The sequence below is a fragment of the Pinus tabuliformis genome, chromosome J (genome assembly GCF_031772625.1).
Source record: "Pinus tabuliformis cultivar Carrire ecotype Pingquan chromosome J, CPIR1, whole genome shotgun sequence".
NCBI lineage: Eukaryota > Viridiplantae > Streptophyta > Pinopsida > Pinales > Pinaceae > Pinus > Pinus tabuliformis.
This window is the reverse complement of record NC_142295.1, coordinates 126040122-126057876: the sequence shown is the minus strand read 5'-3', so window position 1 is coordinate 126057876 and position 17755 is coordinate 126040122. Positions and strand designations below refer to the sequence as shown.

At 33.5% G+C, this 17755-nt stretch overlaps 1 protein-coding gene and 1 long non-coding RNA gene across 2 annotated transcripts; both read left to right on the top strand.

Moving 5' to 3' along the window:
- The first annotated feature begins 360 nt into the window (after positions 1–360).
- LOC149225938 (uncharacterized) lies at positions 361–3669 on the top strand. Its single transcript, XM_089380050.1, has one exon. It carries the CDS (start codon positions 361–363, stop codon positions 3667–3669), a length of 3309 nt encoding a protein of 1102 aa, XP_089236176.1.
- An 11549-nt stretch (positions 3670–15218) lies between these two features.
- Positions 15219–17158, top strand: LOC149225937 (uncharacterized). The gene is made up of 2 exons (XR_016246991.1): positions 15219–15403; positions 15763–17158. It is a non-coding gene; the product is annotated as an uncharacterized LOC149225937 (long non-coding RNA).
- The last annotated feature ends 597 nt before the right edge of the window (positions 17159–17755 follow it).

Below are 17755 nucleotides of genomic sequence, written 5' to 3'. Positions count from 1 at the left end.
ACAGATTTCTTCCAAAATCTCCTAATTGCAAATAAATTGATTGATGTAAATCTCATTAAGCTAAAGTCGACTTGGAGAAATCGCCGAGTAGGAGTAGCAAGAGTGGCAAAAAGGCTGGATCGATTCCTCATAAACGAAGATCTATCTACTATGATTCCTATTTTCCGGCAATGGGTCGAAGAGGGGGGGCCTTCAGATCATTTTCCAATTTACTTGGATCTCTCAAAGTCTCCACCCAAGCCACCAGCGCCCTTCAAGTTTAATGCATCCTGGCTGCAAGAAACCTCCTTTAACAAACTTTTTAAAGAAACATGGATTCACCCAGACAGCTGATCTACTGAGGATAGAGGGTTCCTTTTCATGGAGAATCTCAAAAGATTGAAGAAATCAACAATTACATGGGCAAACGACAGGAAGGAAAAACAAAATGAGGAATTTATTAGGATCAGTGAGGAACTCCAAAAGCTGGAAAGTATAGAGGAGGATGGGTATGCGTCACAGGAATCAAAAGACAAGATCATATATCTCGAAAAACTCAAAAATCAAATCCTGTTGGCAAAAGACGAGGAATGGAGGCTTAAGAGCAGAGCAATCTGGCTCAAAGCTGGGGATGAAAACACGAGGTTTTTTCACAATTATGCAAAAGGGAGAAAGAGTGAAAACACCATCTGGAATCTAAAAAATGGCGAAGGAAGGGAAGCAAAGACTTTTGAAGCTCTATCAGCACTCGGGCAGTGCCACTTCCAGAACCAATACGCAGACCAAGGTGAGGCCACCATCGCAGAGGTTATCAGAACAGCGCAATGTTTCCCCAGGTTCGTGGAGGAGGAAGAAGCGGAGGAGGTGATGAGCCCAGTAACAAAGGAGGAAGTGGAAAGCATCATCAAATCTATGGCAAAAGAAAAAAGCCCTGGGCCGGATGGCTGGTCCATAGAACTCTTTCTCCATTTTTTTGATCTGATTGGTGAAGAAATAACTGAAGTCGTTGAAGAGACCAGAAGGAAAGGAGAGGTCTACAGTCCTTTCAACGCAACATTTATAGCCCTCATCCCAAAGAAGGAATCCCCTGAAACCTTTGAAGATTTCAGACCTATTTCATTATCCAACAGTATATACAAAATAATTGCAAAAGTGATTGCTCTCAGAATTAAACCAATTCTGTCAAGGCACATCTCTTTTGAGCAATTTGGGTTCTTGAACGGCCGACAAATTCACGAAGCCATAGGTGTGGCTCAGGAGGTTCTTCACAGTGTAAAACAGCAGAATAAGAAGGGTGTTGTATTAAAAATTGATTTATCAAAAGCATTTGACAGAATAAATTGGATATATATCCGTCTGCTCTTAACTCACCTAGGATTCAAAGTGGATTTTATCAGCTGGATAATGGGCTGCATCACAAACGTGAGTTATGCAATTCTCATCAATCGTGCAGCCACTCCATTTTTCAAAGGACAGAGGGGATTGAGGCAAGGCTGCCCTTTGTCCCCTCTGTTATTTCTCTTAGTTGCAGAAGGTCTAAGCCAGCTGATTCAAAAGGCCAAACGGGAAGGTAAGGTCAGAGGTATAGAAGTAGCGGTTAACCTGAATATATCTCATCTTCTTTTTGTAGATGACATATTGGTTTTCACAAATGGTGCATCTAATGAAATAAAAGAATTAAGAAACATCTTTGATATTTTTTTGAAAGCTCCCGGAATGCAAATAAACTCTAGGAAATCCCAGTTAATTGTGGAAGGCCTAAACAAGCAAGAAAGAGCCCAGATCTTTTCTCTTTTTCCCTTCGAATCAAGCAACATGCATTCCCCCTTCAAGTATTTAGGATTCTGGTTGAAACCCAACGCCTATAAGAAAGAGGACTGGAACTGGTTGATTGCTAAAATAGAAGCCAGAATATCTCATTGGAGCTACAAATGGCTTTCCAGAGCAGGGAGACTGACGCTAATCAAATCAGTGCTTCTGGCCATTCCAGTCTATTGGGCAGCATTAACATGGGTTCCTAAAGGCATCCTGGAAAAAATCAGAAGAATCTGTAGCAGATTTCTCTGGGCTGGATCTAAAGAGAACTCTGTTCTTCCATGGGTTGCCTGGGAGAAAGTGGCAAGGCCTAAAGACTGGGGAGGATGGGGGATAAAAAGCCTCCCTGATTTCAGCCTTTCTCTGGCAGCCAAATCAGGCTGGAGGCTTATTAAAAAGGAAAATCTATGGACAAGAGTGATCAAAAGGAAATATATTGACCCGATACCTATAGAAGATTGGATTAGGAACCCAGCAAAGACCAAGAAGAATGCCTCGGTGATATGGAAAGCAACTGTGGAGTCTTTCAAAGTGATTGAACAAGGATTGGCATGGAAGATCGGAAATGGACGGAATGTGAAGATTGGGAAGGACCCATGGGTTGGATGTAACGAAAATTATGCCCTATCTCCTGGATTATCCCACCACTTAGAAAGCAGAGGCATCCTATTCTTATATCAGGTGGAAAAAATCAGTCATACATCCATATGGGGACAGGCCTGGAAAAATGGAGAAGATCTGGACTTAGAGCAAGGATGGAGAAATGAATGGAACATCTATATTCAAGAACTCGCCAGATCAAACGTCAGACTGAAAGACAGCTCGGACGAACTAATCTGGGCCCATGCAGATACTGGAGAATACTCCCCAAAAAGTGGTTATAAATTCCTCATGTCTAGAAAAGGATGGGATCCTCCTGAATGGTGGACGAGGCACCTATGGAAACTCAAATGCCCTCCTAAGGCTAAACTATTATTCTGGAGCATCTTAAAAAGGAAAATCCCAACTTGGGAAATTCTGCAGTCAAGATACATGCATGGTCCATGGAGATGTACCTTATGCAAATCGGAAGCTGAATCCATCAACCACATGTTCCTAACTTGTCCAGAAACCAAAAAGATATGGGGGGAGGCAGGAAAACTGTTAAACAAAAGGGTCAACTGGGCAGGTGAAAATTCGCCCGAGGTATGGACAAATTGGTGGCAACAACATCCTGAAGGTAACATGCGGAATCTTCCCCTGATTATCAGTTGGGGAGTATGGATAGCCAGGAACAAAAGTATTTTTCAGGACAAGGAAACACCGCTGACAATCACAACAATCCTCAGTGTTTCTATCTACTCCAGCATCCCTGAACCAGAGGAGAAAATTTCTCAAAGACAAGTCAAAGACATTCAAATAAAAGAGGGCATTCCCTGGGCTTTCTTTGACGGTGCCTCGCAGGACAATAGGGCAGGAGCAGGTTTAGTCATCCATGAAAACTCAGAACAGCTTCTAAAAGCCTCGGTTGGATTAGGATCTGGCTCAAATAACTTCGCAGAAATATCAGCGTTGAAACTTCTCCTATGTTGGCTCATTCAACGGAACACTCTCACAATCCAGATCTTTGGAGACTCATTAAATGTCATCAAATGGGTTAATGGTCATAGTGCATGCAAAAATCAAATTTTAAAACCTTTGCTGGATGAAATACAGGTTCTGAAAAATTCTTTTAACAGTTTTTCCATATGTCACATTTACAGGGAACTCAACGATTCAGCCGACAAACTATCTAAGGAAGGTTTGCTACAAAATTTGGGCAGCTGGAAAATAGTAGATGAAAAGCATGGACAGATCAGCATATCAGAACAGCCGCCTTATTCCCTGTTATCTTGACTACAATCTCAGCTTTAAACTTAAAAATCTTTTTTGTTATACTCTTTACATAGTCTCGTTTATATCTGGAAATGTAGGAGTATTCCGAAAAAACATAGCTCATAAACATATATTTTTGTAAGGGTCGTTTTTCCTCACCTGAGGAGACCCACTTTATCAGATGGCTTGCTGCCCATTTTGAAAAGGGCTGTCACGGCTTAAGGCTGAACAGCCTAGAAGGCAAATCTTTTTCACTCAAAGAACTGCTGGTTTATTTGTCGAAGGTAGGATGGTTTTTGCTTTGACAACAAAAACAGTTTTACAGTCCAAACAGAGATGCTGATGCATTTGCAATGTAACTTTTTATCTCTAATAAAAAGTTCGCTTTTTCTCCGAAAAAAAAAAAAAAAAAAAAAAAACTCATTATTGTAATCCCAAAAATATTATGTCACATGAAATAATTGGTTGGTGATTTGTAAGGGGTGACTTTCACTCTTGTTATATGCCCATGGATATTGGGTCATTAACATATTCCTTTATGTCCAAGAAAGATGAGTTGTTAATGGATCAAATTCAATTTTAAGTCCTACTTCAAGATCAAAAAAACATTTCTAAACTAAATAATATTAAAAGGAACGCTAGTATTGATTTTGATTATGGATAAATTTATTTTCAATGAAGGCCAATAATTTTTATTAATATATAATTTAAATCTCATATGTAAAGTAAGTAATATTTTAAAATACAATTTAAATTTTTATTAAAAAAAATAAATTTATATCATTTTAATATTTATTCATAGATCTCATATGTAAACTAAGTAATATTTTAAAATACAATTTAAATTTTTATGAAAAAAAATAAATTTATATCATTTTATTTATAAGAGAGAATCATGAAGTAGAATACATTATCATTTGTGTTATTATAGATGAGTCAATTTGCATTAGCGGATAACAACTAGTGATAGTTATTCTCATTGTTAGTTTGACAATTAAATTATGATAGATTTTCTCGCTATTTAGAAAAAAAATGAAAATACAACATTATCACTATAATTTTTTGACCTAATAAAATAGCATGATTTGATCATCCTTTAATACGATGTAATAGCCTGAAAACCATATCAAGTGAATTAGATAAGATTCCAATAACACTAAGGTTATTAATCTTAACCACTCAAACTACCCTTAATAAAGTATTATTTTAATATTTTATTTTTTTTATCATTTTTATTAATTCTAAATACACAAAAAAAAAATTCGCTTACCTCTATCTAAATTAAAATGGTAAAAGTTATTTATTATATGTCAGCACATGACAGCAAGCGCTTAAAACAACAATGACAGCAACACTTCAACTTACCTACTAATCCACATATTCGCCTTACAAGTCGCTAAAATACAAAGTACCAAAATCAAAATGTAAAGTTGTTCGAGGAAATCCCCATATGAAGACCTCAAATCCTAACCTCGGAATGTGAGGTGATGATGTTCTTCTAATGAGACAACAGCCAACTACAAGAATTCCCCATGCAAGCATGACCACATGTAGATTAGCTATGAATTTTAAAATGTGAACCTCCATTTGAATGTTAAATTGTCAATGGCAAAGGCTTATCCTAAGCATTTTGTCAGTAAAAAAAATTGGTTCACTTTTGAGCCACTGCCATTAGTATATATAGTCCAAAATTGTTTTAATAACCCAACAAATTATCTATGTAAAAGCCAAAATATGTCGTAAGGTTACATCAACAAAATTAAACAGCTAAGAAGTAAGTAGCTTCTGACGCAAGGGACATAAAACATAAAAGCCAGCTAGCCTAAATAAATATAGTGAGTTGTCATCATGCAATGGGGATGATTCTGTTATCCAACACATCTCAGTGTGTGGGGATTGATCTCATTCTTCACTAATAATGGGCCCATGGACTTTGGATAATAGATAATGGAACACATTTATCAGAGGAACTTTTCTATTTTGAGTAGAAGAGATTTTTCAACCTGAAAAATAATCAGGCTAGAAGTCATCCTAATGGTAAAATTGAGAAAGCAAATTTTACACCTTTTCAATGGCTTTGAATAATCTGCAAATTTTACACCTTTTCAATGGCTTTGAATAATCTTTTGTATGGTGTGGAGAGTGATTAAATTTGTGAAATTGCAATTTTTACATTTTTTCAACGGTTTTGAATAATCTTTTGTATAGTGCGGAGAGTGATTAAATTTGTGAAATTGTATAAAGCGAGTAGAGGTGTTTGCTATGGTGGGAGTACTTAAAAATAATTCTTATTTTTTATATGGTTATTGGTATTTTTTATTTTTAACTATGAAGTGTGTATTTTAGAGAAAACCAAGAATTAATTTTGTTTGAGTAAAGATGATAATAGGTATCAATCAAATTTGAGAACATTGTATAAAAATGTAAAATTAATTATTTTGTATAGTGTGGAGAGTTATTAAATTTGTGAAATTGTACAAAGTGTGTAGGGGTGGTTGCAGTGGTGGGAGTATTTAAAAATAATTCTTATTCTTTGATATAGAAGTATGTATTTTAAATAAAATCAAGAATTAATTTTATTTGGATAAAGATGGTAATAGGTATCAATCAAATTTGAGAACATTGTATAAAAATGTAAACTTAACTAAATATAGAGTAATAAAAAATAAGTGTTAACATGGTTTAGATATTAGTTTTCTGATATTATATTTACATGTTATCATAATAGTTTGTTTAGTTTATATTAGATTAAATAGTATAGATGATGACAAAATGGTAATGGAGAATGTTTTAAGAATTAGGTTATAAAAGTGTAACACATTTGATATATAAGTTGTGATTTAGAAATTTATGTCTATTTTGTTGTATATTTAGTTTAGATTATATTAACTTATTTTACATGTGATTAAATGGTATAAAGAATGATAGAATGATAATAGTTGACAGTTTAAGAGTTAAGACTATAAAAGTGCAATGAATTTAATATATAAGTTGTAATATAGAAATTTATACCAATTTTGTTGTGTAAATAGTTCATATAATATTAGCTTATTTACATGTGATAACACAAAGCTTTAATAGTTTTCTTATACATTTGTTTTTTAAATTATGAATTATTACTTAATATCACACAAAAATTATTATGAATTGTTATTTATTATCACACAACAATGAAACTAAGTATTACTCACAAAAAAAAAAACTATGAACTTTGAGTTTTTCTCTCCCCTCTACATTTTCTTTATCATAGATATCAGGAAAATCATACTTATGTAAGAGTTCAATAGTCATGAGAACATAAAAAAAAAATGCTCACATATGACAATAACATTAAAATTTGGATGACTCAAAGCTCTATTCATAAAGGAAATGTTTAAGAGATTTTTTATTTAATTTTTAGTTTTGCCCCATCAACATCATAATTGCTAGAAAGTAAACACACTAGATATTAGGATCTTTATCCATCGCCACACCTAACCTACTCACGATGACCATAATGTCCCCCTTTAATGAGATGGATAAACATGTCCCTGTGATTCAGGGGTATTGATGCTCAACACCAAAATTCCAAGATGTATTTTTGCAAAAGGAAATTCTAAACTCGAGATAATTACAAATTATAAAAGGAACTATGAGCACACAAAAATTTAGTCATGTCATTTGATAACATATGCATTTACAATTGAGATATAACCCTAAATTTCTTCCGTTAAGCAACAAAATGGGAAAATATATGATAATTCAACTATTGAAAATGAAGAAATTGAAAAATATTAAATGACAAAACTCTTGATGGTAAACTATTAAAAGAAAAGATCCAAGAAACATCAACAAAATGTATAATCGCATCTCTATACAAGTTCACCAAGGTTCGACTACATAAATAGTTGCTCTCCCATAATGATTTTAGGTGATGGCTTACATTTTTGGTTATAGATGCACATATAAAATGTTGAAGGGTTTGAATGCACAACTATCACTTCACACACAAGCTCTAGAGATAAGTGTGCATAATGTTGCTTACATTAAATGTTCTACTAGTTTTGGGGCATTGCTCCTTAACTCTATTCATTTGTAGTGATGAAAGGCCACCAAGTGTCTTGTCCCTTATACATCAGCAAGGGTGTGTTGCCCCTTGAACTTGATTAGTATTCCTTATGTGTGGTTGTTATGGACCTATAATCAAGCTTGAATTGTTTTCACTTCAATCCCTAAGGTTGTGTGGTATTGCCTTGCCTTGCCAACAAGGGCATGACCAACCCACACCTACTATAACTAGTTTATGCCTTTTCACTAGAGGCTTTCCCTTGACTACACCTTAAGCTACAATGGGCTAGATCTACAACTAAGTTTAATACAAAGAAGTTCATGATAGGCACACATCCAAGTGTGGCCTTAAAGAATCCCAAATCTACTACTGTACTTAGCCAATATAATGTAATGAATAGTAACAACTAATAAGCGTAAAGAGTCCACAAAATAAATGTATGGATAACACCCAATGCGGATGCCTTAACTTTGTTATATAAAGAATGTTACAAAGATACAACAAAGGGGTGCAACCTTTTCCCTATTTTCTATAAAGATGTAAAACTAATCCAATACAATATTGCTTATTGCTAAGACTTGCCCATTCCAACCCTTGAAGCATCTACATGTTTGCCTTCTATAAATCTCAACTCTTCCGCAATTCACTCAACTAGCATCCAAGCAGTCTATTGTGCCAGCCCTAGACTTCACAATCATAGAGCTATGTGTGCACCCTTGTATGAATGACTCCTTGTTGTATTCCTCTGCACAAAGTAGAGGTCCTCTTTATATAGTGGATGATGTCTTGTAGTTGTCTTGTTTTCAAGTGATTTTCATTTCAATCCATGTCCCAAATGGACCCAACATGCAATCCACCCAATCTTCTACCAAGTCTTTGCAACGTGTTAGGTTTGCGCATCTAGTTTGTGTGCCCATTGAGATGCCCCAATTGTCTCATCCATTTAATGATCCAATTGCCTTGCTTGAACGATGCCCAGGGCACTCCTTGTCCTTCCTAGTGTTGCATGTCATGCCTAGCAGTTTCCCATTGAATTTGTGATGCTAGTCGCATTGTTTCCTATAAACTAGGGTGCTACGCCCTAAGTAAAGGAAGTGTTGCCCATGTGCTCATGAATCAAAGCATATCTACCATCCAAGTCGTTATGGGGCCTCCCATCTTGTTACTATAGACAAATTCGACACTTAAGTATGCATCGTTAACATGCATGATTTCCTGAGGCATGTTTGTCCATTCCTACAACGTATCACCGCAACTAACTGAAACTTACCCATAACCATTTTAATGTAAAAATAAAGGTGCCCATTACCAACTCCAAAGCAAAAACTTTACAATAATATAATAAACATAATTTATTCTTATACTTAAATTTGTTAAGATTTGATAAATGCGCATTATTCATCAACCCATTTAACTAACAAAATCAAACCCATAATACCCATTAAACTTGTTCTCTCATAAAACTTACTATACGTAAAGTGGACCTTGTGTAAAGATTAATGGTTACTGTTTTCCAAAATACATCGTTGTTAATGCTCCACTAACGAGATGCTAATCCTACCAAAAACCACAAAGAGGTATACGCATCCCAACCAAGGCACACCAACTCCAACATCTCCTCTGAAACCTTTGACATCTTTTGATAAAGATGTTCTAGAACAAACATGGAGATGGTGATTCCTATCAAATTGTCCACTGAGCACAAGGTTCAAAACATTCCACCGATGCCACCATGTCCTTGCTCACACTCATCCATGTAAATGCCACCGTGTCCAAACCTCAACGAGGGGTACGGGATCCACCTATACTACTCGCAAGGACAAAAGCATACAACACATTCACCAGCTTCAAGGTCCCTCCGCCTTTGAAAAGCCAAAAAGCATTAACGTAATTATTCTTCCACTCCGCAAAATTACAAACAAAAGCTGCCCTGTGCTTTTCACCCACTGACACTCACGGACTTATAAATTGTCCAAAATTCGATCAGGCAACGCATGTGGGATATGTCATGGGAAAGAGCGCACGGTAATAAAGGGGGAGTCCACCTCAGCTGCGCGGTGGTTAACAGGGAATCCAAATCTTCCAAGGACTCGAGACAAAATCTTGCAGGGGAGGAAAAAGCAGATTTCGCTTTTTAAAAAGCGTGGATGTGCATGGGCCACACGCAAGCGGCCTTAATCCTGTCAATGTAAAGTTGTGTTTAATCCTAAAAAAATTTCCAGCAGGCCATTTCACGTTGACTAAGGTTCGATCCCGGCCCGGTCCTCGACAGCGTTAGGGGCCGCGCTGTTGCTTTTGCAGAAAGGGGGCGTGGAATGGTCTGCGGGGGCGGTCTTTTGATTCTTTCTTTTTGGAAGGGCATCCGACGATGGGAAAGCCACGTGAGGTTGGCCCACTCGGCTTAACGCCTGCCCATGTTTTCGATTTGTTTTTTCAAGGGTAGCGGTTTTGGGAAAGGAGGTAGTTTTGGTGGAACGTGAATTCCCTAAAATGGTATGTATATGTATTAACGAACGTAGAAGAGCAATATGAAACGAAAGGAATATAGGAAACAGAGAGGAGGCTTAGGTTGATGATTAGACATTTTTCACCGGTTAAAGTATAGATATGTCTAATCCTCACCTTGAAATTTTGGAAGGTGGAGATTAATAAAAACATCAATATATTTTGTATTTTTTTTCAATTTTTAAAATAATTTTTTTTATCAATACTAAAATAACAATTATAATTTAGGTTTTGGGGGCAGCTCAATTGGTTAATCTAAAAAATGTGAAATCTTTGAAATTTGAACGACCTAAGTTCAAATTCTCCTTGTTGTGACTCGGGCTATGGGGAAGATGACACATCGTAACCCCCAAAGAGATTTAATGGTAGAAACTTGCACTTTGAAATCATATTCTAGGCTAACAAAGTTTTGAATGTGGAGAATGCTTTATAAGTTATCGTAATTTCACAATATATTATGACAATTAGGAATCTCTTGTATTTTCCAAGAGGATTGTGGTTTAAAAGTAAAAATGTACCTATTAAGGTTTGATTCAGAGCCGCTAACGCCCCAAGAGATTTACTCATAGAAACTTGCACTTTGAAATCATATTCTAGGTTAACAAAGTTTTCAATGTGGAGAATGCTTTATAAGTTATCATAGTTTCACAATATATTATGACAATTAGGAATCTCTTGTATTTTCCAAGAGGATTGTGGTTTAAAAGTAAAAATGTACCTATTAAGGTTTGATTCAGCCGCTAAAGGCATGGATAACTAGTCAGCGCTATGTCACAAGTTCAGTGATTATGATGAAAGAGTGGTTGTTTGTGATTGGTAGTTTTCTCTTCAACAATGATGTTACTCGTCGAAATAAGCTAGTTATGATGTTGGAGATATTTAGGTAAATGCTATGTCACAAGTTCAGTGATTATGATGAAAGAGTGGTTGTTTGTGATTGGTAGTTTTCTCTTCAACAATGATGTTACTCGTCAAAATAAGCTAGTTATGATGTTGGGGATATTTAGGTCAATTTAATGATGGCCCAATTTTATGAAGCAATGCTAAAACACACATATCATTTTTGGGATTTATCCCTTGAGGCTAAGACGTGTCCTAGGTGATTTTGATGAAGCTCACTTGCTTATGGTTAATGGTTCACCCTCTATGAGTCATTTCGCTTGTGAACATGGGTTGCTTATGGTAATTGATGTATTTTAATTAATTTTGATGATTAAGGAGTATGGTGTAATTTTATTAGAAAGTGCTACAATAATTTTTTAATTTGGGTGGTGCAAATTAGGGTTTAAGCTTTAGGACCACTTGCTAGTTATCAATGACACAATATTTCTGGTTTCTAATTATTAGTGATTCACCCTTCAAGATTATCTTGACTATGAAAACATCCTACTTGTGAAGTGTTTGACATATTTAGGTTAATTATAATAATTTCAAGGTATGATAGGTGTTCATGAAAAAGGGTAAATTAGGGTTTGCTTTAGAGATTGATTTGAAGGTTAAGATATCATCTCATTTTTAGGTGATGCATATTGGAATTTGGCTTGAGATTTAACTAAGGTTTATAACAGACTAATATTTTTTTTTGGTTTTGTGTGAATACTTTTACTTTTCCCTATTAATATAGCATAAAAACCCACTTTAATATAATAAAAGAGATTTAAACTTTAACCCTCTTCCATTTAATAATCTTTAAATTTAATTAACCAATTAGATTTGGTAAAAAATTAAATAAAATTTCAATATAATAAAATTTTATTAAAAAATAAATATTATATATTAAGATTTGGTAAAAAAATAAATGAAAATTAATATATAACTCTAAAATTAAACATAAAACTATCAATAACTTTTACTTCTCAAAAAAAAGTGTATCACATCATGGCTATGTTTTTGCTTATAATTTATAAGCCTTATTAGTTTCCAGAAAAAAAACTTATCACATAATGGTTATGTATTTGATTATAATTTATATAATAATAATAAATATTTATTTATTTATGTATAATTTAGTTAACTTTTTATATAAATTTAAAAAATTAATATTTTTATAAATATTTTAAAAATTAAAATATTAAAAAAGTAATTTATAAGTATAGTTATAATTTATAATGTTATATAAAATATTTTATAAAGAAATATGATTGCTATCACTTCTCAAAATATTTTTTTTAAATATCCTATCATTATACATGTATCCATTTTATTTACACCTGAGAAAAGCTGCAACATTGTCCAGACATTTTCAAGAAAAGCAAATCTGACTCGCATCTTGATCCCTTGGGTCTGGTTATTCCCGGGCAATGGGTCCAAGGATAGAATTCATGGGACAATGGCCTTCCTCAAATGTCACTTGTCAATCACAACGCAGGGTTCAAGGGCAATGTCCTCCTACTAAAGTGGTCAAGGTTAATCATATAAAGATTAAAATAAGAAAACATCTTCTCTGCTTTTAAGAAAGAAAAAGTCTAGTTTATCTTTTTAGTAGAATGGTATGATATTGACCACATTTCTATGTCAAGGAAGAAGATATTCAGTTTTCAAATTTGATAAAAAACCTTTACAAATAAAAAAGCATATGTTATGCAATGTTACTTACATATTTATATATATAAATACATTTTCAACGAATCATTCTAATTTGTTGTTTTTGTTAAAAGAAATTATATGAAAAAATCAATATGAAACTTTTTTATGCTATCAATTACTGGTAACTCATGTATTGCGTTATGCTACTCTTAACATATGTTGATAGTGCAGAAAATTTTACCTTCATAGTACTCAACTATGCTAAATTTTATTTGTCTCAGTTGTGCCAGTGCTACTCTGAGTACTTAATAGACCCAAGTCAAATCTATCATTTCAGTGTACTTCAAAGCATCATTTAGTGCAGAATAGTCAACTTTGTTATGACTAATCACAAGAGTAGAGTTGATAAGATTGGATATATAAAGCCCCTTTGAGAATTTGATTGGATCGAACTTTTTCTTTTAAATCTTTTAGTTATATCTTTGTCAATATATAATAGAAACATATTGGTATATTAACTGGTTTATATGTTAATATATATTAATAAATAAATATAGAGTAGTGGTGTACTAAATTAAATTAATTTAATTTAAAAAATGAGTTTTGAGTATTTTTTTTTAATTTTAAGGAAAATTTGGTAAATATTTTTAAAAAATGAATTTAGATTGCTTAATTTGTAAAATTTGAGTGTCTTAGGAATTTTATAGGAAGCTAAATCCTTTTATACATTCAAAAATGTATTTTAAACGATAAAAATTCACAATCTTAACTAAAATTGTATGGCCCATTTTTTTTGTGAAAAAAATCATTTTGTTTATAAGTTTGACACTCTCTCTCTTTTATTTGGAATTTTTAGTTAATTTAATTTAAAAGTTAAGTTATGATATTCTTATTTCTAAGTGAAAAATTAAAATAAATAATCAAATTTTTAGTTGTATGTGTTTCCATAACTAAATTGATCCATCTTCTCTTTCCGTGCATTCATATAATAGTGAGATTACATTGAATTTAGATGACATATTAGATGTATTGAATATCTACACTAACACAAATCCAACTAAATAGGAATCTTTTAAAATTGCAAAGCTGCAATACATATACTCTTTTAGTTATCCCATGATTTCAATAACTATCTAAATTATGTGAAACCTAAATTTAAATAGGTTTATGGCATTTACAACTATTACAAGAATATTGCTAATGAAAGTGGACTTTAAGAATCAATTTTCAATTTCATTGTTAAATCACATATTTATCTTATACATCTTTTAATTGTTAATTGTAAAATTTTTAGAAATGAATTTAAACATCAAAATAGTAATTGAAAACAAACTTATTAAAAAGAATAATTTTATTCCCATTATTATATATAATAACTTTATATAAACCACACCATAGGAAAATTTGGACAATAAGTTTTATATGCACACAAAGTTGTAAATATAAATGTTAACATGTTTTTGAGAAGGTCATTAAAACCATGTTATACTCCATACTCAACATTCACACATAAAGACGCACAAATAACAACATGTCCATAGAAAAAAGCTTGAGTCTATTGTAATCCAGAAAACAACATTTAACATGGAGAACCATTTTCTCCTAAATATCACAATACATGCGGGTGAGTTGAATACATTAATCAAATAACATGAATGGTAGCAAGATTATGATACAAAAATTTTGAAGTGTAAAAACATACATATATTTAATTCATTGATGTATAATTTAAAAACAAGTTATAAAATATCAAATTTAATTTATATTAAAAAAATTTAAACATTTAATGATTTTAACAATTTTCTATTTTATATCATTAAAATTTGAAAAATTATATTTTACATACAAATTGAGCTATAAAACAAAACATTATAACACATAATCTTCATCATTTAAAATAAAATTTTAATAAAATTATTATTTATATATATATATATATATATATATATATATATATATATAATTTTATATTAAATTTTAATCTAAAATATCAAATTTAAAACTTTGAATTCAATACGTTCAACTATCCCTATTCACATATATATCTTTTAAATTTTAATTCAAAACATCACATTGCCTTTGAATTAGGAAAGAAAAACACCCCTATTAAAACCCTAATTCAAAATTTTTCAAAATAAAATAAAAATACAAAATCATACCTAAGACACCCCTCCCCTTGGCTTTGTTACCCCCTTTAACCAGCTGTCCAAAAATACAAAATATATATATATATACACGCAGGCACATGGAAAAACACACCCGATGCGCAAAAACCTAAACCCATAACGACTACTTATTGTAATCAATACATACGCACTGTTTAAGCCGAGTGGTTGCCTAGAAAGGTGTGTAGGGCCCGACCGCGGTCCTTCTACTTTCTCGTGCAACCCGACCGAGGAATAATAAAGAAATGCATGGCAAAACGCGAGACATTCCCTCGCCACAATAAATTCAAGTCACGCCATGCCCGCTTCTGCGTGATTCAAAGTCAACCTCCTTTACTACGCGCTCTTCCTTTCTCACCGCGCTCTTCGTATATATATATTTGACATTCCCCCATCCATATCCATCTCCACTCCTCAGACGAGGCCCTCTCTGGCTCCTTATCTGCTAGTTCATCATCAATTTATAAGCTGTGGGCTTCTTCAGATCTTCAAGCTTTCTCTGCCTATCCCTGTAAGTTCAGTATAAAATACTGATTACAGTAGAAACTTTATTAATGCATTCCATGGCTGATATTGCTTTATTTTTCATAGTCTGCAACTACTGTGGATTTTAAGTAAACTTCCATGCAGAATATCTTCATGTATGAAGTCATTTTTGTTTGTTTTTTAGCAACTCTGACATGAATTGTAACTCTGTTATTTGAGCCGCTTGAGTATTTTCCATGGTTGTTTTTGGCTTGATCTCGTTCTCGCAGCTTTACTGCTAGCGATTTTATGAGGAATGATAGCTTTTTTACACGCCTTCATGATGTTGGTAATGACTTTGTGAATGGGTTCAATGATATATGGGTTTATTTCATGATGTTGCAGAGGGTGGGATGAGGAGGCGGTTCAGGAGGGCTAAAGCTGGGGATTATATGCAAAGGTTGATGTGTGCCTGGCTCCCTGTATGCCACATACAAAGCTCAGTCATATGTTGATTGGCTTCATAGGTGGCTTACAAGGAGCCAAGCATACGTTTTCTTACCCTCTTAGTTTCTTGATGTTTTCTGCTTTTTATTTCCATGTTTCTGTCACTGATTTTACCTCCTTTCATCCATATCTAGAGGTTTCAAGTTCCACTGCCCTTTCGGTTATTGCTATGTTGGAACAAGTTTATTTGCAAAATATATGATTCAGCTACAATAATATATACTTCGCTGAAAACTGTAGTTAGGGTTAGGATTTTTTGGTCTAAGGGTTCATATTCATATGTCAAATTTCCAGTTGCAAAGAAAATAAACCTTTTGGAAATGATAAATATTAGTATATTACATTTCATGAGTAAAATATAATTTGCTTAAACATTCATATTGGTATATGTTGTTTTGTATTATAAATGCAATGCAGGCATTTTTTTGGGTGTCATAATAAATTTAATTTGGAAAAGTTCAGACATTTCCTATCCTATGAGAGAAAAGGAATTGAGAAAGCTGGTTTTAGAAGGTATGGATTGAGGTCTTCACAATGATAAAATCAGCAGCCTTTTAGCTTGTATGCTGAATAGACAATACAAACAATGTGTTGTTCATTGGCTTATCAAAAAAACTGGCATGGAGCATAAAGCTAGTTTTAGAAAGTATGGATTCAGGTCTTCACAATGGAAAAATCAACCTATTAGGTTGTATGTTGCATGGACAGTACAAGCAGTGTGCTGTTCATTGGCCTATCAAAACTATTGGCATTGAGCACAATGCTAGTTTTAGAAGGTATGGATTCAGGTCTTCACAATGAAAAAATCGGCCAGTTAGGTTGTTTGCTGCATGGACAATACAAGCAATGTGCTGTTCATTGGCTTCTCAAAACTGTGTTGTTCATTGGCTTATCAAAACTACTGGCATTGAGCATTAGGCAGCACCTCTCCTGCTGACTCAATGTACTGGATTTACTGTTATCTATAGATGGTAGTTGGGTGCCTAGCTACCAGACTTGAGTATCAGTAAGGCAGCTGTATCTTGAGATTTACATTACATGTAATAGTTTGTTAGCCCTTGTAATTGAATAAACTGGAGGAGAATTCTTTGGTTACAATACCAGACCTAGCCACATGGTTCTGAATAATGTAGCCTTAATTGGTAACAAGTTTAGAATCTCAAGAGAACAATCTAAGCTGTTCGGGTTTACAATGGACAAGGGGAATGTCTGAACACATGATCATTTGTATTGACTGCTGTCACACTTGGGGAAAGGTGTTTCTATTATAATATTATGGATTAAATCTGGTCAAGAGTTGTTTTGAAATCTATATTGCACTTGCACTATTATGGATTTACTCTGGTCAAAAGTGGCATTGAAATCTGCAGTACTCATTTTGATATTATATGTATCCCCACCACCATTTTCTCTGAAGCTTTTTTGACCCTAAAAAATTTCCTATTAATATGTATCCCCACCACCATTTTGATATTATGGATTTACTCTGGTCAAAAGTGGCATTGAAATCTGCAGTCCTCATTTTGATATTATATGTATCCCCACCACCATTTTCTCTGAAGCTTTTTTGACCCTAAAAAATTTCCTAGCATTGAAATCTGTAGCGGTGATTTTGATATTCTATGTATCTGTATCATGATTTTCTGAAACTTCGTTAATCGTAAAAGATTTCCAAGCATGTGGTTGCTGTACTGAAAGCAACAAATCTCAGTAAAGTCTTCAACATAAATATTAACACATTATAATGTGCAGATACATTTAAATATTATGTGTATCTATACCTTGAAGCGCTTTGTATCAATAAATTTATAACTGTATTCTTGGTACTTTGGAAGATACTAGATTCAGTAAAATATTTCACAGAGATAGGACTGAGACACATTAATGTGTA